A 22,545-nucleotide genomic window follows, 5' to 3' on the forward strand; every position below is an offset into this window, starting at 1 on the left:
TCTGGTGAGAACAAAACCATTGATGCTCAGATCCCAAGCAACATGAGAGGGAAGATCATTAAGAAGAAACATGTGAAAGTGTACTCCAAATAGTACCGTTCTAAGTTTTGGAAGGCAAACTAGTTAGTATTCCTTTTGGTAATAAATTAGACAGAATCCAAGAAAAATGTTAAATAAAAGCTTCACTGTTAGAAATCCTGCATATTTACATTCACCACTGTATGAAAGAGAGAAAGTTACTCTAACAATATGTGATCAAAGTTACATGAATTTACGTTTTACAATTACCGTCGAGCCTCACTCTTTTCCAGGAGCTGCTTTGTTTTTTCATCATCTGCCAATCCATCACCAGCTGACTTACCATTCTTTCCTATGAAAAGAAACAGTTGTAAAACAACAACATCAGCTGCTTTGAAATGTCCATTTTCTTGAATACAAAATATTTTTATCCATACTCATTTTTTCCCGCCCTCCACATTTTATTATTTTAGAAGTGGCATGAACAAACTTTATCAGTAACCTCTGCAATGTTAAAGCAGAATAATATTACACCTCTACAGAATGTGTAACAATCTGATATGCCAATTTCTTGATATAACAGCATGAGGTCAGAGTATGAGTGATGAAGTTATTGCTTTTTGGTATCTGTTGGAGATGGAAGTGAATGTCTTATGGAACACACTACTGACAGTGCTGAAGGTGACAATGAATGCTAGAGACTTCTCTCAGTTTGTAAGTCAAAACTGAAACTAGGCAACAATTTTATTCCAGTTCAAGAAGTTATTCTAACCTTAAGTATTATGAATTACTACTATCTGGTCTGGAACCTAGATCTAGTGATAAAGAACAGCACCAGACTAGTGCTCCACTAGTGCTGCCTTCTGTTACTGTTGAGTGCTTACTGTATCTGTGTCCACCAATGTCAATTGTTCCTGGTCTGATCTCCTTTTATGCTAATAGAGAATTGCTTGATTGTGCTGGAAAGCATCTTATACTTGGGATATTCACTTGTATCTTGATCTGTATACACACACACACACACACACACACACTCTCTTCCCTCCTCTCAACTTCTGTTGAGGAAGTACAAAAGCTTCAGTTGCTGAAAATTTATTTTAAAAAAAAATTCATACTAACTTGATAGCAGCTGAACATAAGCAGATTCATTTTTCAGATCCTCTTGCCTATGTTTCAAGCGTGTTACAGCTTGTTGTTGAAGTAGCATCTGCATAGCTGACTCCAGTTCATTAATATGAAGTAGCTGCAATATATTCAACAGATTTTAATTCTAGCAGTTAACAGAAAATGTAATAAGAAAAGCTGAAAGTAAAAATGTGCAAAAGCAAAAGTAGTTTCCCCAATTATTTTTATACATAATGATGAAAAACTGGAAAAAATAATGTATACAGTTAAAGTAATAAGTTCCCATTCCTTTTGATTAGACCAGTGGTTTCCAACCTTTTTGGCTGGCGGAAGCCAGCCGAAGGACCACTGTGGCAGTGGGACACCCGCCAAAATGCCACCGAATTTTGGCGGCATTTCAGTGGCAACGCCTCTCGATAACGTTGCTTGCCGTCGACAAGCAACATCATCGAGAGGCATCTCCGCCGAAATTTGGGAGCGACGCCTCTCGATGATGTCACTTGTCAATGGCAAGTGGCCTCATTGAGAGGCATCACTGCCGAAATTTGGGAAAGGCATCGACGCGGCATTTCAGTGGGTGCTCTCCCGGGGGCCAGGATGTGGGCATATTAAGATGCTCTCGTGGGCGCCATGGCACCCGCGGGCACCATGTTGGGGACCCCTGGATTAGACCTTTCAGGCTTAGTTCATTATAAGCGGAGAAGTATCATCTATTGAGATGTGTGAAGGAAAAAACAGAATACGTAGAATGATAGGTAATGTGTTCAGTTTGCAAGTAAAAAATACGCTTTTTTCTAACTGCCGTCCCTACAAGCTCTATAGAGTCTCTGGGAATCAAGCTGCTGTCTTCCATGCTTTTCACACATCACCACCAGTAATAAAACTTCAGCAGGCCAAAATTTCACCCTCAGTTATACCTATATTACACCTCACTGTCTTCAAATTAGGCTATCAGATACCTTTGCAATCTCAATGCATTCAGTAGGCTTACATGGGAGTAACTGTTTGAACTTAGGAAGCAATTTTGTTCATGATGAACAAGATGGAATATATACCAAATCAACCTTAGCTATGTTGGGCTTTGCAGGGATAGAAGGAATAAAAGCAGTAAAATCTTATTTTTGTCATTTAAGTAAATATGACTTGACTTAGAACATCCATCCACAAGGAACTAAGGTGAAATACGGTTCCATTAACACAGTCACTTTTCAGGGCAAAAATTAAACAGAACATGGATACTCCTACCTGAATTACCTCTACTAGAGATCTTGAAATCCACTGGCTTTTACAAATCCATCCAACCATGTTAAAAAAGTGTGGCTCGCTGGTTCATTTCAGGTGAGCTTTACAGGCCCAAGTTACATTCTGAGCTAATTAAAAATCATCAGTAGTCTAAACTAACTCAGCTGTTCCAGTACTAGGAAGATAGAGAACTGTCCTATCAAGAGAAATTAGAGAACTCTCTCATCCAAAAGTTTTCAGCAAGACTGTTGTTGGAGCATTTAATTAACATGGCCTCATATTCCTTTTACAGTTTACTTAATCCTTTAAAATAAAGTTGTGAAATGGACAAATAATTTTTTTTTGACATTTAAGATATTGGAATGAATACCTTGCTCATTTTAATGAGCAACCAGCAGTTATTCTCCCTCTTTCTGATATTTAAATAGAGGTTTCAAAGGTAACACCCAAGCTCTAAATACAGTAATGCAGACCACATAGCAGTATCCACCCAGAACATAATGGCAGTGTGTTCTTTACCTCACCCAGATTGTAAGACGCTTTGCTTGCCCTCCCCCTTCGTTTAAATGCACATGGTGGTTATGATGGGAAGGTTACAGCAAATAGGTGTGCTTCAGCTAGTTAGATATAGCACAGACAGGTGGTGTAAAAGAATCCCCCCGCCCCCCTCCCCCACCCCAGTTCTGCTAATCCATCTCAATCTAAAAACTTGAAATCCTCACCCCGTCCATTCTATAATATTAACTATATTTCTTTGGAACTTTTGAGATGCACACAACTGAGGATTTAGATGAGACCTTCAATTTAATTTTCACTTTTGACCTAAGACAGCATAATTTATAACTCTAATGTGTGTGTCCACATATCCTTATTCTAGTTCAATGTTTTTATTTTGAAAAAATCTGGTTGTTGGCAGAGCAATACAATATCTAAAATTATACTCAAGCCATCTGTCATATACCAAAGCTGCCCAATATAGTGATGACACAGGAAGAGAACATTTAAAAGAGATTTTTTTTAAAAAAGTAGTTTTTAGGGTGTTGTTAACAGCAAATTCCCTCTGACAATACTTGGATTTTACAATCACCACCGTAGTTTTACTGTCCCCCCACAAAGAAGACGAATTGAAAAGAAGAAAATTAAGTATTTTCTTTAGTCTTGTTAAACAGTCTTAAGCATTACATAAAAGATAGCCTTCTGACAGAAATGCTTTTAAATTTATGGTGTCCCTTTAATATTGTTTCCCCATACTTGGTGGCAACAAAATGTTAACTTCGAGAGGAAGGTGACTATTCTATTGGCTGAATATCACCAACCTCATTTCATCCTTTTTTTTTTTTTTTTTTTTTTAAGAGTTGGTACCTTTTCATTCAAACAGTCTATAAGGCTTTCCATGTAAGTTTTCATAGACCGGTAGAATTTGTAATTCAGAGCTGCATTTGAAGACCTCTCTAACTCCTGGATGGTACTCTTTGAGCTTTCAACGTCATGTGTATATTTTTCATGCTCCCTCTGGTGAGCACGATGAAGGTCCTGTAACGATGTTATTCTGAAAAAAACCCAAACATCTGTAAACAACTTAACAAAAACTGCTTGCAAACAAGTTAAGCCATCTTAAGTTTTTCTCAATCATTTTATGATATTGCCTCTGTATAAATCCATGGTATGCCCACATCTTAAATACTGTATGCAGATGTGGCTGCCTCATCTCAAAAAGAGATATATTGGAATTGGAAAAGGTTCAGAAAAAGGGCAACGAAAACGATTAGGGGTATGGAACAACTGCCATATGAGGAGAGATTAATAAAACTGACTTTTTAGCTTTGAAAAAAAGATGACTAAAGGTGGACATGACTGAGATCTGTAACATCATGACTGATGTGAGGAAAGTATATAAGGAAGTGTTATTTACTCCTTCTCATAACATAAGAACTAGGGGTCACCAAATGAAATTAATAGGCAGCAGGTTTAAGACAAACAAAAGAAGTATTTCTTCACACAATGCACAGTCTACCTGTGGAACTCCCTGCTACAGGATGTTATGAAAGCCAAGACTATAACAGGGTTCAAAAAAGAACTAGATAAGTTCATGGAGGATAGGTGCATCAATGACTAATAGCCAGGATGAGCAGGGATGGTGTCCCCAGCCTCTGTTTGCCAGAAACTGGGAATGGTCAATGGGATATATCACTTGATAATTACCTGTTCTGTTCATTCTCTCTGGGACACCTGGCATTGGCTACTGTCGGAAGACAGGATACTGGGCTAGACAAATCTTTGGTCTGACCCATGTTCTTATGTAGCAAGCCTAGTTCTAGGTTAGTAATAAAATAGTACTTACTTCCATTAGCCCCACTCAATTTAAAAGTCTACTAAGAATTAATCATGCCAGCATTTGTGGGGCATGGACTGGCCTTTCCACTGTTCTTCAATATCAGCTTTCATTTACACGGATGGTGCTTAGATGCCAATGATGATACTTTAATATCAACAGTGTTGACTATTTCACTGTTCATCTGGTCATGTAAGAAAGGAGAGGCCTGATATTCTAAAAATCTGTACAATACACTCTGACTGCTCATTTTGGACAGACTTTTAGCACTGCAAGGCAGGATTGAATGTGGGCTGTAAGTTTGTCTCATTTTCCTGAAGTGGGATTCAGCTTCCAACTTTGAAAAATTAAGCAATACGTCAAAAAATGAGTCATTATGATTGAGTAGCTGGTCAAATCAAACTAAAAGGAAAAACACAATACAATCACAATTCAAAAAATCATGTTCAAGTCAGCCTTCTGCAATTATGCATATTTTAAACACATTATGGTCAAATTAAATTATTTTCTTATCCCGGCTGACTTGCAAGTAGGTGACCCAATTTTTTATGTTCCTAATATCCTCACTCTCTTTTCTGAATTTGATTCTATATTCAAGTGAACCTAGAATTTAACTAATCTTCTCCAGGAAAGTAGGCAAAAAAAAATGTTAACTGCTGCAAAATTCTTTAAGCTAATTTAGCTATAATTCTTAAGCTGATGTCAGTAGAGATCTGCATAGGTGCATGGGTCTCTCCATGTATAAAAGTTTCCACAGGACAAGGGCCTAAAATTAATGTTAAGATTTCAGCTTTGTGCTGTTTGCTTAATCACTCACACTGCATTACCACCAGTTTCAGCAACAGTGGGCGGAGCTAGCAGAAAAGAGCAGAAAGCATTTTAATCAACATCTCATCAAGCCTTCTCACAGCATGTTCACATGGCTTTGGGGTGAAAACACCATTGATTAGTCTACATTAGTACTCTATCCCATGGCTCTGCACTAGGGGTAGGACAACGGAAGAGACTTGAACAAAAAGCTCCACATAGACATTGCCACAATGTTTACTACCAAGCAAAACAAAAATCTTAGTATTTTTTTGGATATAGCAGCAAGTACATTACACATAAAATAATAATGCTAAAATCCTCCAGTACGTGGAAGAAACAGTCAAACAGCAGTGGCAGAATGAGATACACTGGTTCATAAAAGACATTAACACAACACTGTAACATAGGATGTTCAAAACTTATGTTTCTCACCAGCAACACTTACCTTGTATTCAGACGCTTCTTTACAATTTCCAGGTTCACAGGTGGCAGTGAAACAGAGGGATCAAACTTTATTTTCATGGGTCGAGATTTATGTAGAGAAGTGTCTACGTTAATGCCCTGTGAGAATTAGCAACGTTAATTTTTATGAACTTGTTTTCCTCTGGAACTGTAAGCTTTAGCAGGCCCAGTGATTAAAATATACAGCAAGTTGTTGTTACTGTACATAATGTAATACAAATTTATAAAAAATTAGATGTTTCCAGTGCAAAATGTATATACAGATAAAGCTGATTATCCAGACATTTCTTAGTCCGAGCTACACATTTTGCCTCTATTCATGAACTGATAAATCCCAACAATTTCCAGGATTATACAGAAAATTTCCATCCTGAAAACTGAGACCTGGTATATAATATTTTTTAATATGTTTTAAACCCGTCTTTACAGTCAACACTAAATATGCTCTCATTTTTTCTTTATATTTTGTTTTAGAACCACGTTGTTATATGTAAGATTTCTGGGAATAATTCAAGATCTCTTCATGAGGTTTAAACAGTTAACAACACGGACGGGCTACAGTTTTTATAAGCATTAAGCAACAGACTGCAGATATAATAGGTATTTACTGTAAAGTAAAAATAAATTAAGTAAACTCTACATTTTGTGACAATAGGCCAATATATGACAGGTTCCACAATCTGAAAGTATAAATTGCAAGTAATTGTGACAAAAGAAGGATTTCAGCCAATCACTGCTTAGAAAAGCTTTCAGCCAATCACAGCTCTGAGCAGGGATTGGACTAGATGACCTCCTGAGGTATATTCCAACCCTAATATTCTATGAAAAGATGTTCTGCATTCTAGGTCAACTTCAGTTTCTAAACTGATTTAAGGTCTGGTCAATGTAGACAGTATCACACTAATCTAGTCTTGAAGTGACAAAGTCATGCATAATGGCAACAAACTCTGCATCTGAAAGAAATGGTTGTAATTTCCTGGCCAGACAGAGGAAAAAAATGCCTTCCCAGAAACAACTTACTTAAGAACAGCTGTACTGGGTCAGACCAAAGGTCCATCTAGCCCAGTATCCTGTCTACCGACAGTGGCCAATGCCAGGTGCTCCAGAGGGAATGAACCTAACAGGTAATGATCAAGTGATCTCTCTCCTGACATCCATCTCCACCCTCTGACAAACAAGGCTAGGGACACCATTCCTTACCCATCCTGGCTAATAGCCATTAATGCACTTAACTTCCATGAATTTATCCAGTTCTCTTTTAAACGCTGTTTAGTCCTAGCCTTCACAACCTCTTCAGGCAAGGAGTTCCACAAGTTGACTGTGTGCTGTGTGAAGAACTTCCTTTTATATGTTTTAAACCTGCTGCCTATTAATTTCATTTGGTGGCTTCTAGTTCTTGTATTATGAGAATAAGTAAATAACTTTTCCTTATCTACTTTCTCCACATCACTCATGATTTTATATACCTCTATCATATCCCTCCTTACTCTCTTTTTCAAGCTGAAAAGTCCTAGCCTCTTTAATCTCTCCTCCCATGGGATCCGTTCCAAACCCCTAATCATTTGAGTTGCCCTTCTCTGAACCTTTTCTAGTGCCAGTATATCTATTTTGAGATGAGACCACATCTGTACGCAGTATTCAAGATGTGGGTGTACCATTGATTTATATAAGGGCAATAAGATATTCTCCGTCTTATTCTCTATCCCCTTTTTACTGATTCCTAACATCCTGTTTGCTTTTTTGACTGCCGTCGCACACTGTGTGGACATCTTCAGAGAACTATCCATGATGACCAAGATCTAATAGGAGCTGGGTATCCAATAATACCAAATTGTAAACGTATAGTGGGAAGATAAAACCCAGCATCCCTTCAGTCATATCCAGATTGAGCTTTAGACAGTTGGTTTCTCTTACCTGCCTCAATCTCACCTCAATTAGCTAAAGGAGCACTTATTTGGTCATCAGCACATTGAAAATGCCACAGTTCATACTCTCTTACAAAGCCTCCCAAATGCCCATGTATACACTGAACAGGAAGGGAAACAAGATGGAACCCCATTGAACGCCACAGGAAAGTGCCTTTAGAAAGGTTAAATAACCAATCTAGTACCGGGGGGCAGTGGGCACAGGCTCAGAGGAGAATCTTTGTGGGCAGGGGAGAGGGGGCACAGTAAGTGCTATGATAGTGTCTCTTCCCCCATTTAACACTTCTTCCCTTCCCTTGTTGATAGTTTATTAGTATAGCTTTTAGAGGATGGAAGTTTTGGTTTGTAAGTACTTTTGTTTTTAAGTTCCTTTGCATCACAGCACATACTTTAGCTCAAAGTTTCATTCTCAGACTTATAGCTGATTCAGATTCTTTGCCTTTCCAAAAAGTCTCCCTCTGCACTGAATGGTGTGGGTAATACACCTTTCCTTTGAGGCTAATGACAATGTTGTTCATCTGATCAGCTAGCAATGAGAAACTGCTGATCTGCATTGCCACAGTCTTCCTCTAGTTCTATTCTCCTCCCACCTAATGAATTATCATGTCCAATGACCAAGGAAGAAAGAGGTCTAATATCGCTCCTAAAACAAAACTATCTTGCATAGCAGCAAAAAGCAGTGAGAATGAAAGAAAAAGCACATCACCTGTGGGAGTCTGACTGCTTTCTTTAGTTGCTGTTCTTCCCACATGTTTTGTATTTCATCATCTTCACTTGCTCCATCACTCTTGGGTACTGGGAGTAAAAGTAAGAGTAATGATATAACCAATACCAGTTTTTCTCTCTATCTATCCTTTCTGAACTCCCACCACCATCCCCAAAAATATTTGCCGCTGTGCCTACTAGTATTACTGAGAAAATGGGACAGGCAGAAAGAACATCACAGCTGGGATTCTCAAAAAGTGGAATTTAAAGGCTGCAGCAGGACTAGACCTGTACTGAAAATTAAGTTCCTGAGAATATAGTTTCTTAGTTAACTGTTGCTGCAAGCATAAAATACTGTGCCCTATAAAACACATTGGGATATTTTATTTTGCAATCAAACTGTATATAATCCATACTAAATATATGCAACTGCAGATCGTTAGAACAACAACAATTAGGGCTGTCAAGCGATTAAAAAAAATTAATCGTGATTAACTGTGCTGTTAAACAATAAACAGAATGCTATTTATATAAATATTTTTGGATGTTTTCCACAATTTTCAAATATATTGATTTCAATTACAACACAGAATACAAAGTGTACACTGATCACTTTGTATTTTGATTACAAATATTTGCACTGAAAAAAAAAAAACACATCAAAAGAACTAGTATTTCAATTCACCTAATACATGTGCTGCAGTGCAATTTCTTTATCATGAAAGTTGAACTTACAAATGCAGAATTATGTACAAAAAATAACTGCATTCAGAAATAAAACAGTATAAAACTTTAGAGCCTACAAGTCCACTCAGTCCTACTTCTTGTTCAGCCAGTCGCTCAGGCAAACAAGTTTGTTTACATTTGCAGGTGATATTGTAAACAAGAAACGGGCAGCATTATCACCTGAAAGTGAGAACAGGTGTTCGCAGGGCACTGCTGTAGCCAGCGTTGCAAGGTATTTACGAGCCAGATGCGCTAGAGATTCATATGTCCATTTATACGTCCCTTCATGCATCCTTGCTGATCATGCTCTTTAAATGGACTTGTAGGCTTTAATTGTTTAAGATTGTTTTGGTTTTGAGTGCAGTTATGAAACAAAACTTAAAAAAAAATCTACATTTGTAAGTTGTGCTTTCACGATAAAGTGATTACACTACAGCACTTGTATGAGGTGAACTGAAAAATACTATTTCTTTCATTTACATTGTTTACAGCGCAAATATTTGTAATAAAAATAAAGGGAGCACTATACACTTTGTATTCTGTGTTGTAATTGAAATCAATATTTGAAAATGTAGAAAGAGATCCAAAATATTAAATAAATTTTAATTGGTATTCTATTAACAGTGTGATTAAAACTGCGATTAATTTTTTTTTTTTTAAGTGTGATAATCAACAGCCCTACTATCCTGTCAGAAGAGAGTATAGAAGTGGCAACTTCATATACAAGAATTCCTTGTCAGTTTTGTAAATCATAGGAGCTAATTAATCTTAATGAGAAAAAGCATTTAACTTACTATCTATTTCTTTTGTACTGCTCTGGGACAATGAGCTGGAATCCATTCTAGCTTACTCATCAACAAAACTATTAACTAAGTTCTCATCTTATAAACCTCACTTGAATAAGGAGTGCAGGATTAGGGTCTATGTTCTAACTATAGAATCGAGAGCCAGAAAGAATAGAGCTCAATTTTCTGATCCCAGGCTGAATTTGCAATGCTGGCAGTTAGAAAAAACATCTTTTTCTCTTGTTAACCAAACAAAATGGATATGAACATTATTAAAAGTCAGTGTAACGGCTACACCTTCGTTCCCTTTAGTCCCTCTCAAGTTACTCCTGGTGGAATTCTGCCCCACTGTAAAAGCCCAGAATTAATGTCCCTCGCAGAGTCTCCCGCCCCGCCCCTCGCCGAATAACTGATTTTGATGGGAAGGCAAAAGGAAGCTGCAATTACACCTTTTGCCCACCAGTGGCTGGTGTGGCACACAAAGAGAGGCCAGCTGCACTCTTTCAGTGCATTTCACATTCTTCAAACAGTTAAAGTTTTGCCATTTTTATGCCCTGGTAAACAGGCTTAAACTTACCTACATATTCAGCCATCCTCTGCTTGAGGTTTTTCGTTTTGGGAGCGAAGTGGAGAATCGTGTCATGATCAGAGTCATCCTCACTCTCTGTATCACTGCATGCTTTTTTCTGAGAGACTCGAGCACGATGTGATGTGTCCAGTGGAATATAGTCACCCTGAATCCTGGCCAACTGATGTTTCCTACAAGAAACCTGCATATAAGCTGCATCAGGTATATTACCTGTAATCAACAGAAAGAACCTAAGGTAAGAGACTAAGAGCAAAATTCAATACTACTCCTCATGACAAAGTTAATTATATAATGCTTTTTCTCCAAAGTATAGTAACACATTAGGAGTTTGGGGCTTTTTTCTGCAATACGTTATTAACAATAAATTGAGATAATTGTGCATGTTATTTCCTATAGTCCAAGGGGCACAACTTGAAAGAGCACAAATACTGAGGACCACTTCCATACCCCTGCTGCTCCAACTACATCGGAGGTAGGCAAATTACAGCCGGGGACCACATCTGTCCTTCAAATGTTTTAATCCGTCTCTCAAGCTCCTGCTGGGGAGCAGGGTCCAGGGCTTGCCTCGCTCCACGTGTGCCGTGGCTCCGCACGGCTCCCAGAAGCAGAGGCATGTCCTCGCTCCAGCTCCTATGCGTAGGGGCAGTCAGGGGGCTCTGCACGTTGTTCCCGCAGATCCCATTGGCTGCGGTTCCCAGCCAATGTGAGCTGCAGGGGCAGGGCCTGGGCACGGGGCAGTGTGGAGAGCCGCCTGGCTGCACCTCTGCGTAGGAGACGGAGAGGGGGACATGCTGCTGCTTCCGGGAGCTGCTTGGGGCAAGTGCTGCCTGGAGCCTGCACCCCTGACCCGCTCCCACACCCCACCCCTGATTCCCCTCCACTCCCCCGAACCCCTCAGTCCCACCCCTAGTACCCTCAGGCACCCCCCAACCCCTCATCCCCAGCTCCACCCCAGCTGGACCGCCTACCCTCCCCACACACCCCAATCTTCTCCCCAGCCCAGAGCCCCATCCTGCATTCCTCATTTATGGCCCCACCCTAAAGCCCACACCCCCAGCTGGAGTCCTCACCCTCTCCTGCACCCCAACCCCCAATTTCATGAGCATTCATGGCCCACCATACAATTTCCCATGTCCAGGTGTGGCTGTTGGGCCAAAAATTTTGCCCATCCCTGAACTACATGTTAACTTTCCAGTAGTTTTCAGACCCTCAAAACAAAGGCCACAGTAGTCTTAAAAGTCACAACAAGCTAAATAAAAGTTTCCAGTATTTATGCCATAAATGGAGGTGCATATTGTAAGCATAATAATTCTCTTCATTTTGCCAGTCCTAATTCTCAAAAATACAAGAAAATATAATCAAGTCAAAAATATTATTAAAGTATGCTTAAGGCTGCAAATTAAAATATGAGCAGTAAGGAAAAAGAACAGTGTGCTAATCTATATCTTACACGAAAATGAAAAAGGATTACTACTACAAGTACTTAACTTTTGCATTCCTCGATTATTACTGTCTGTCTCTAAACATTCATCCTTAATGCTGTGTTAATAAAGTTGTATTGCATTTAATTTCCCGTTTATTAAAATGAAAATAAGAGATTAGAAAGGACCATAACCTTGAATCCATCATTTCTCTTCTATCCAATTGCCTAGTTATGGCAAGTGATCTATAATAGAGGTTTTTTGTTTTGTTTCAGAACATAGCTATAAAAAAAAACCAATGATATCTAATTTTACCTTTCTTTTTTTCATTATTATAAATATTATGGGGCTTTCTATCATATCATCATGCTACAGATCTTCCCCAATTGACAAGACTGACAATAGACTGTAAAGGCAAATTGTGCTCTCAGTTACACCAATGTAACTCTGGAATAAATGTCCTTGATATACAAGGATTTCAGTGAAGTTACTTTAAATATACATTAATGTAACAGGATCCAGTGTTTTAAACGCTACTTTGAATATTCTGCAATATGCAAGACTACGTGCAGTACACAGTCACTGCTCAGAACTAGTTACAAACCTGCTGATAAATCCTTCCTTGTCTGTGGAGGGCTAGATTGAGTTTCAGAGGCTGAACTACTGTAATCTTCGCTGGCTGATGAGTAGTGCTCATCCTCTTCTGTCTCACATGTATCAGCAGTGTTAATTATTCTAGACTCCGATTGGAAGATTTCTGTATACAAGGAGAAAAACCAAAAACTAGGATTTTTGTCTCAGCTACTGGAAATGTCTTTAGATTCATGATGTCTCTTAACGGATTATGAATAACAATCAAGCCCGGACCCTGAAAGACTTACTTGTGCTTAAATTTACACATTGTGCAATCCCATTGTATTCAAAGACTTAAGGCAGTATTTTTACTTACAGTATGAATCTTAAAATCAAAATTTTAGGACGCAGCAAAGTAAGGCATCATCATACAAATTCATAGATTTTTCACTTCAACTTGATCCTAAATTCAGATGATTTTAGGGGATTCTTAACATGATTTATACCTTCATCAAAAAGGCCATTACAGCATAGTGAAATACAGACTATATGCACATTTGTTACATCTTCATTATAATTCCATAAAATATATATTCAATAAAAGCAAGTTATTGAAGTAACAGTAAGTTACTAGATTAAGACTAGTTTTTAAATAGGTTGTGCCGTCTCTCATTAATGAAATCTGAGGCCCACTTCTAAAAAAAGGAAAATGCTGAAGTCGTTGAGAAACTACTGCCTAGGACCAAATCCTGAGAGACTATGAGGCAGTTACAAATTCCATTAATCTCCATTTACAACCAGAGTTTCAGGCAGTCAGCTCCTCTTAAGGTCAGCCTAAGTGCCCGATCCTACTCCTACAAAGTCAATGGGAGTTTGTCAGATGACTTAAATAGATAACAGGATCATACCCTATGCTCATTATGTGTTTTGGGATATACATTTAAATTCCATAGTTTTCAACCATAAACTCATTCTTGTATTGTTTTATATGAATAAATTACATCTGATAACAATACTTGCCAAAACACCCATCCTTCATGAATCTCAAAATGCTTTACAAACAACTAGTCTAAAATACACCCAATAAGTAGCTACGTACTTACCTTTGCTTCTTTCAGCTTCTCTGACTGCAGAGTGTGGGTTTTCCTTCTTTTGCATTCTAAATGTTATTGTGTTAAGAGATGGTTTCTTTATTTTAAAGAGTTCCTCACCCTCTGTAGAAAGAAAAAAATGATCAGTGTAAACAACATATTTACAAAGCAACTTCACATTTGAAACATTTTATTATTTGTCTTACCATTGTGCCTAGTAGGCCTAGTCATGGATCAGGACCACACTGTGCTATACAGACACAGAACAAAAAAGCGTCACTGCCCCAAAAGGAGTTTACGATCTACGTGTAAGACCAGAGACAACAAATGGATATAGACAGCCATTGATGGACCTATCCTCCGTGAATTTATGTAGTCTTATTTTAACCCTGTTAGAGTGTTGACCTTCACAACTCTGGCAAAGAGTTCCACAGGTTGACTGTGTATTGTGTGAAGAAATACTTCCTTTTATTTTAAACCTGCCGCCTATTAATTTCATTTGGTGATCCCCTAGTTCTTGTGTTATGAGGAGTAAATAACACTTACTTTCTTACTTTCTCCACACCAGTCATGATTTTATAGACCTCAATCATGTCCCCCCTTAGTCATCTCTTTTCCAAGCTGAAAAGTCCCAGTGTTATTGATCTCTCCTCACACAGAAGCCGTGCCATACTCCTAATCATTTTTTGTTGCCCTTTTCTAAACCTTTTCCAATTCCATTATATCTTTTTTGAGATGGGGTGATCACATCGGCACGCAGTGTTCAAGATGTGGGCATACCATGGATTTATATAAGGCTGACCATTCAAACAGGTCCCCTTACTTTATCAGTGCAAGATAACCTAAAACAAAGGAAACAACAGTCACCTCAGGTCTTCAGTGATATTTAGGCACCTAACTCCCACTGAAATCAACGTGAGTTTGGTGTCTGGGTCTTAGTCCATAACAGGGGGGCAACATCCATTCCTTCGTACTCCACTTCTGACCCTTGTCTTTCCAGCTCTAAGTTCTTTGGGGCATGACTGTCATTTATTATATGTTTGTACATTGTCTTTAGGCATTATCACAATGTAAACAAAAAATAATAAAACAACCATGACCCAAACATCAGATCCAGAATGTATGCAGCCTTATAGTTGTAGGGTCCACTCATATGAGACAGTCCTATGAGTATCAGGTAGCCATGAAGTTCCAAACCAAGCCAGAAAAATCTTGTGTGCATAATGAAGTCACCAAGGACCATTAGCAGTTCCAGCATCACTGCTGCTCAGCCCAGATTTAGCATGGGAGATCAGCTGTATTTGAGTTTATATGCAAAAAAGTACAGACTCATCCTTTTCACCTGAGTCATATATTTAGACCTGGACAACTTTAACAACATCCTGCAGTGTCTTGCAGCATCAAATAGCCGGAACTTGGCTATGCACGCTTACTCCTCCTTTATTACATCATTAACTTTATTAGTCTTTGCATCACTTAATGCATATTATCTTCTTGCTCTGTCTAATTATACACCTTTCTAACTTCCTAAATCTTCTCTACCTTTCAAATACTTTTAAACAAACATGTATTGTACTGTTAATCTTCAAAGAGTTTCAAAAATATTCATTAAGCCCCATAACAATCCTGTTATAAATGTATTTCCTATTTCACACATGCAGAAACAGAGACAAAAGTTAAGTGACTTGTTCCAGGCAACTGAGTGTGTCAGTGTCCAAACCAGGTTGAGAGGTGCTAGCTCCCTGTCCGTGCCAGTAGACCTAACAATCAAGGTTTCTCTTGTTCTATATTCTCCCCACTCCACCCCCACTAATTCACTCTCTCTAGCTCCTAACCTGCTTTCCGTTCAATTCCCTGTATCTTGCTGCCATCCTACTGCTATTCAGGAACCCAAAAGTGAATGCAGTGTTAGGTTATGTCTACACAGCAGCTGGGAGGATGCTTCCCAGTGTGGGCAGATACAAAGGCTCTCTGCTGCAGAAAGCATGCTAAAAATAGCAGTGCAGCTGCAGGGGCACAGGAAGCATCTTGGGCTAGCCCCCCCCCTGTGCAATTCACTCAAACCTGAATAGGTACTCAGGTACCTAGCCTGAGCGGCCAGCTGTACCACTACCACCCCACTGCCATCTTTTAATTCGAGCAGAGTTAGTTCCTGTCAGTCTACCTGCGCTGGGAAGCGCCCTCCCAGCCACTGTGTAGAAATACCCTTACAGGTGCACCCTTGAAAGGCTCGTCCACCCTTGAAAGTTAAGGGGGACTAAGGGGAGGTGTAAGTCAAAAGCTAGTTGACCCCAGTCCAGACCAGAAGGGCCCAGAGGCCAGCCTGGGGCCCGTTCCCACACACACGCGGCGCGGCGGAAGGGAGCCGGCGCTAGACTTTACCATCTCGCTCCTCGTCTGCACCGAAGCTCAGCAGGGCGATCTCTCCCCGCGGCTGCCCCGCTCTGGGGTTCGTCCCCCGTGGCCTGCCTCGGGGCACTCCGCCGCCTCCGCCATCCTCCTCTTCCTCCTGACCCCCAGTGTCCCCCGCTGGCCTCTCTCTGGGCGGCTGCCTCTCGGCGGCGGGCCTGGCAGGGCCCTGTTCCTGCTCCTCTTCGCCCTGGTCCGCCTGAGAGCCAGTCCCCTGCTCCCCTCCATGCTCCGGCTCCGGCTCCGGCTCCGGCTCCCCTTCGCTGCTGCTGCAGCTGGACGCGGCTCTCTGCCGGCCCCGGAAGTTCCGCGGGGGTCTCCTAAACATTCTATCCGGTAACGGTCACAATACACGACAAGAGCCAAGCTCCGACGGCGCGAGCCTGCTCCGGTAACGCATCTCCCTCCACACAACTCCCAACTACGCATGCGCAGCATCACTCGTCCGCAGCGAGCTACGACGACGCGGAGCGCGGGGCGGGGGTGGGGAGATGGCCCCTCCCCCTGGAAGCGGCCCCGCCCCCTGAGAATCGGGTGGCGGCAGCCGAGTAGGTCGCTGTCCAGTCAGCGAGAGGGGGAGGGTCCTCATTTAACCCTTGAAAGGCTGGATTGAGAGGGGGCGCATAGGGTGCCAGAAAGCGGTGCACCCCGCAGTTTTTTTTAAACAGCGGAGCGCAAGGCTGCCGCTGCTCCCCGGCTCCAGAAGGGCCGCACGGGGTCTGCTCTTCGGGCGGAGAAGCTGGGTGTCTACTCCGCCTGCAAGGCACCTAGCTGGGCCGCGGGGAGCCGCACAGGCCCGCGGAGGGCCGGGGCCCAGGGGCTGGGCAGGTCCAGTCGCTGACCTGGGGAATGGTGTATGCGGGAGCAACCCGGGCACCCCTCCCCCAGCCGGTGCCATCCCCCACCACCCTCCGACCGGCTACCTTCTGCTGTGTGCATCCCCCACCCCAACAACCCACCCTGTCCTGCCACTTTTGCCTCTAGGCAACCTCTACTTGGCAACCCCTCTTCCCCCCACGGTCACTGTCACCCCTGCATCAACCTCGGGACCCCCCGCTGCCACCTGACTTCTCCTTCCTGCCCACTCCTCCCTTGTGCAAACCCCTCCCTGCCACCTTCACCCCCCTGCAACAACCCCAGGCACAGACACACTTCTGCCTGCCAGTCCCTTGCAACAACCTCCTCCTGCCCACTTCTCCCTTGTGCCACTCCCTCCCTGCAAGGAACCCCTTTTGCCTCTGTGCAATCTCTTCCCTGCTGCTACACCCCTGCCACCTTCACCCCCTGCAACAATCCCATACACCCCCCTCTCTGCCACCTTCACCCCCTGGAAGAGCCCCCATACACCCTCCCTCTTTGCAGCACCCCCCATACCTCCTGCACTTTGTGAACATCTGGGCCCCTGAGGGGAACTGGGTTGTAGGAAGGTGGGGGCTGGACATCGGGTGGGGGGGGGTGCAAGGTGGAAGTTTTGCCTAGGGCCAGGGCCGGTGCAACCATTTAGGCAACTACTGGGATTTGAGGAGGCGCCATTTTCTTCGGCAGCAACCACGGCGGCCAGATCTTTGGCCGCCCCGGTCGCCGCCGGCATTTAGGTGGAGGGAGTTGGGGCAGGGGAGCGCGGGGAGGGCTGCCTGCAGCAAGTAACGAGGAGGGCAGCACACAGGGGAACTCCCTACCCTAGCTCACCCCTGCCCCACTTCCTCCCCAAGCACGCCATGACTGCTTCACTTCTCCCACCTCCCAGGCTTGTGGCGCCAATCGGCTTAGGTGCTGCAAGCCTGAGAGGTGGGAGAAGTGAAGCAGCGATGGCATGCTCAGGGTGCTTGTGCGTGGAGCAGGGGTGAGCAGGGGCGAGGGGGGTGCCTCAGGGCAGAGGGTGGGGGCTGGGGAGCTGCCGCAAAAGGGGCATCTCAGGGCAGAAGCTGCCGTGGTGGAGGGGGGCGCCTCAGGGCGAGGGCACGGAGGGGCGCAAGCTGGAAGTTTCGCCTAGGGCACGAAACATCCTTGCACCGGCCCTGCCTAGGACGCAAAATATCCTTGCACCGGCCCTATGCACCTGTGCTGAGGGTCCCCAGCCTGGCATGGGAGAAGCGTTGGAGAGGCTGTTTGGGGTAGAAGGGTGCGAGGGGAATGAGTCAGGGCTGCATCGTGCAGTGGGCTGATCTGTGGGGCCCACCTCTCTTGCTGCAGGTGCCAGCGGGAAGGTGCACAGTGACTGAGGCAGGGCATTACAGGAAGGAGAAGGCACCAGTCTGTGGTTACGGCAGTTGACAGCTGCGTGGAGAACTTCCTTCATTCCTGACTCAGCCTGCCACACCGTCCCTCCTGTGCAAGTCGCTTACACCAAACTCTCCACAGCCCCGGGCACTGACTATGTTCCCCACAGTCCGGTTGCTGGACTTAAGACCCTTGGGACAAGTTTTGCAGGGCTGAGTGCTCACAGCTGCAGTTGAAGTCAGGTGGTGCTATGGTGTGAGCACAGAAACTCCTAGAAAAATAAGTGCTTTTAAAAATAAGGCCTATGAGGCACTCAGAAATGGTGGACACAATGATTTTTTTCTTAATCTCAGTACCTCGGTTCTCCATCAGGAAAATGAGGATAATAATAATAAATACCACTTTTCCTGAGTGGGATAGTGTGAACATGTTACATTTGTGAAGCATTTGCTACATTGAAAATACCATAAAATAACAGAAAAGTGCCACATAATAATAAATCAAGTCTGTATTCAGTGCAGAGCTACGCTGACAGAGCACTGTCTATCTTGTGCACTGGATGAGGCAGGGGTACTGTGCAAAATAGTAGTTTTTAGTCACAGGATCACATACTATCGTAATGCATACACACATGGGAGGCTGAATTAAGGGCTTGTCCATACTTGAAAGTTAATTCTCATAATGTATTTTTGTTTCAGGAATAACTATTTCTAAATTGATGGATTATTTCTGGATGCTAGCATAATATTAAATCTCTGTATTATATGCCTCTTACAAATAATAATTATTGATGCAAATATTATCTTACCTATTGATTTCTAAGACAAGTGACCACCATTAAAGAGGGAGGCAGCATTCTATGATGGCACCTTCCCAGTTTATGAGAACCAAGATTTAGTCACATTTGCATAACAAAAATGTTCTTTGTAAAATATCAGAATATTTTAGCTGTTTCTATGTTTTTTAATCCATTAGCTATCTTTTACCTGGACAGCAATAACAGAACTTCATAGAAGTACAATATATATAAATAGAACTCAAGTTATCTGCTATTTTTTTGTCCAAGTAAAGCTTATTTTAGAGGCCAGTAGGGAACTAGTAGTGTTGAGGTATCTCCATTCTCATGCAGGGCCGGTGCAACCATTTAGGCGAACTAGGCGGTTGCCTAGGGCGCCAAGATTTGGGGGCGCCAAAAAGTGGCCCCCAAAATTTTTTTTAAATGGTTGCAGCCGCTGCTGCTGGAGGGGCTGAGCTGCCGGCAGCAGCAGCTGCCTGCCGCCGGCAGCCCAAGGTGTCCCCTGGGTCAGGGCGCCGCCGGTCACCGCACCCCTGAGGTCAGTGTGCCTCCGCCGCAGCCGGGCAGCCCAGGGCGCCCCCCCCGGGGTCAGCGAGCCGCCGCCGCAGCCCGGCAGCCCAGGGCACCCCTGCCCCCAGGGTCAGCGAGCTGCCGCTGCAGCCCGGCAGCCCAGCGCGCCCCCCCCCCCCGGGGTCAGGGAGCCGCAAGACCCGCGCACGGGGCCGCGAAATGTCCAGCGCCTAGGGCGCCAGAAACCCTAGCGCCGGTCCTGTTCTCGTGAGTAAGTTTTAGACGTACTCACTGGGGGAGGGCTAGCTCAGTGGTTTGAGCATTAGCTTGCTACACCCAGGATTATAAATTCAATCCTTGCAGGGGCCATTTTAGGGAACTAGGGTAAAAATCTATTTGGAGATTAGCCCTGCTTGAGCAAGGGGTTGGACTAGATGACCTCCTAGGGTCCCTTCCAACCCTGATATTCTAAAAAGCAGTGTGTCCAGCAGTGCTTGTTGTCCCAGTTTAAGCTGTTTTCATTTTGCATCATTACTTCCACACAATGTGGTGGTGGTGGTGTTTTTTAAATAAGTACCACATTCTGTGCAGACATCCCTGGTGCAAATGTTTCACCACTAAGCTATATATACATTCTGCTATTATTATAACAGTGCACTGTGTTAGGCTACCAGATGTCCAGGTTTTCCAGGACATTGCCTGTTTTTTGAGCCCCTGTCCAAGGGATTTTTCAATAACAGGCAATATCAGGGGTTTGTAGAACAGAGGCTGCAGCTCAGAAAGAGCCCCAATTGGTCACTTCCCAACTGGTCTCTCCCATGCATTGGCAGCTGATTGTTCATTCTGCAGCCACAGCTGCCAGATCTTCCCACCCTGCCCCAGCAGCTCCCAGCCCTAGGAAGGGGCCTGTCATAAACAGATAGCTAAGGGTTAATGTTTCTTTTACCTATAAAGGGTTAACAAAGGAACCACACACCTGTACAGAGGACCAATCAGAAAACTGGATTTTTCAAAGCTCAGGGAGGGAATTTTGGTGTGTGTCTTTATCTGTCTCTCTGTTCTGTTGCTCTCGGCTCTGAGAGTGAACTTTCTCTCGTCAAGCTTCTGTAATCTTCTGTTTCCAAGTTGTAAGTACAAAGATAGAAAGACAGTAAGCTCTATTTGTTGTTTTTTTTTTTGTATTTACATGTGTGTAGTTGGCTGGAATGTTTTAAATTGGATACTTTTTGAATAAGGCTGTTTATTCATTTTTCTTTTAAGAAATTGACCCTGTATATTGTTACCTTGATACAAAGATAATTTTATGTCTTTTTCTTTCTTTTTATATAAAGCCTTCTTTTTAAGACCTGTTGGATTTTTTTCCTAGTTAAATTCGCCAGGGAATTGGTGGGGAGGAAGGAAACAGGGGGGAAGGGAAAATCTCTTTGTGTCAGAGTGCAAAGCTTACCTTTGCAGGGACTCGGACTGAGGGTGAAAGAAACTTGATCTCTCTGTTTTGTAATTCAAGGAATTGAAACAGGGTGATCGTCCAGGGCATCTGAGTCTTGGGGTCTCCCAGGGAAGGTTTTGGGGAGACCAGAGTGAGGCAGGCACTGTAATTCCTGTCTGGTGGCAGCACTATAAGATCCAAGCTGGTAATTAAGCTTGGAGGTTCATGCAGGCACCCACTTTTGGACACTAAGGTTCAGAATTGGGAATTATGCTTTATGACAGTGCCCACAGAGACTGATGGCTGTTGCTGTGCCCAGGACTTGCACCAGCCATCCTGCTACCATGACGAGCAGTGACACTGCCCCCCACCTCCAGTGAGTACCCCTGCTGCAAGTACCCCTTTAGCTTCCCCAACTGTACCCTGCCTTCCATCCTTCCCCCGTCCCCAGTATCCTCTTTTGGGGAACCTGAAATATGGTAACCCTACACTGTAGGATCTCTACTGGAACTCTGAATCTGGGGGTGAAATTAATAAATTCCTATGATTCCTCTGGGGGGAAAATGTGTCTGGGGATTGATCCTGCTTTGAGCAGGAGGATTGGGCTAGATGACCTCCTGAGGTCCCTTCCAACCCTGATATTCTGTGATTCTATGATTTTGTAAGACAGCTCCATTGTCAAACAGCTGCAGTCAGGCAGCATGGAAGAAATACATGACTTGAAATGCATGGCATTCTGGTGACTGCTGTTAAGATGGGACTGGACCATTTCCTCTCCCCAGAAAGCAAGAAAGCCCAGGACCTCAGCATGGGTCCATGCAGAAACACAGGGCATGGTTGCTGTATGATCTGTATGTCTGGGAGCTGGAATCACACTGCAAGCATCTGTCTGTGAGCTAGCACTTAAAGAGTGATGACATCCCATCAAGCTGACTGATCCTGGTGGAGTAGAGGGGACATATGTGAGACAGGTTGACCCTGGTATGCAGCAAAGCCCCTCTACTCCACCAGCTTTCAATGGTTAAAAGAGGAGCTGCCCCTCAAGCTGATTGGACAGTGGCCTACTGTACTTCCTCCCACCCCCTTACCAATCACCAGGGGGTAGGGTCCCTTCCAGTGGGCAAGGCCAGCAGGGAGCCTGATTGTTTTTTTCACACTCCACCTCCACATAGCTCTTTTGCAATGCAAGGGCTGATAGGGGTGGAATAGTTTATTTGAAATGGGGATGCATCAACGCCTACCTTATTGCCTGCTAACTCATTCTAAAATTTATGAAACTTGCTTTCAAAATGGATTTGGTGATGCAGATTGAGACACCAGATACTTGAAAAAAAATTGTTTATGAATGCAAGACATTTTATCCCAAGTGAGACAAGA

General features: G+C 43.1%; 1 protein-coding gene across 7 annotated transcripts in view; it reads right to left on the bottom strand.

The window, feature by feature from the left end:
• The window catches only part of GCFC2 (GC-rich sequence DNA-binding factor 2), a 41,054-nt gene extending 24,419 nt beyond the window's left edge, over nucleotides 1-16,635 (bottom strand). For 6 of the 7 annotated variants that reach the window (XR_004376468.2, XM_032800102.2, XM_032800105.2 and 3 more), the window contains exons 1-9: nucleotides 16,187-16,635; nucleotides 13,817-13,927; nucleotides 12,745-12,897; nucleotides 10,708-10,929; nucleotides 8,621-8,709; nucleotides 5,973-6,088; nucleotides 3,748-3,934; nucleotides 1,138-1,261; nucleotides 289-370 (exon numbers count right to left, since the gene is read on the bottom strand). Coding sequence is in view for 6 of the 7 variants with exons in the window: in XM_032800102.2 (XP_032655993.1) it covers nucleotides 289-370; nucleotides 1,138-1,261; nucleotides 3,748-3,934; nucleotides 5,973-6,088; nucleotides 8,621-8,709; nucleotides 10,708-10,929; nucleotides 12,745-12,897; nucleotides 13,817-13,927; nucleotides 16,187-16,541 (1,439 nt within the window). In the remaining variant the exon portion in view is untranslated. Of the gene's footprint in view, nucleotides 1-288; nucleotides 371-1,137; nucleotides 1,262-3,747; nucleotides 3,935-5,972; nucleotides 6,089-8,620; nucleotides 8,710-10,707; nucleotides 10,930-12,744; nucleotides 12,898-13,816; nucleotides 13,928-16,186 lie in introns of those variants that run through there. The other variant, XM_032800106.2, reaches the window with a different exon arrangement.
• Between the last annotated feature and the right edge of the window lie 5,910 nt (nucleotides 16,636-22,545).

This window comes from Chelonoidis abingdonii, chromosome 3 (genome assembly GCF_003597395.2).
Source record: "Chelonoidis abingdonii isolate Lonesome George chromosome 3, CheloAbing_2.0, whole genome shotgun sequence".
NCBI lineage: Eukaryota > Metazoa > Chordata > Testudines > Testudinidae > Chelonoidis > Chelonoidis abingdonii.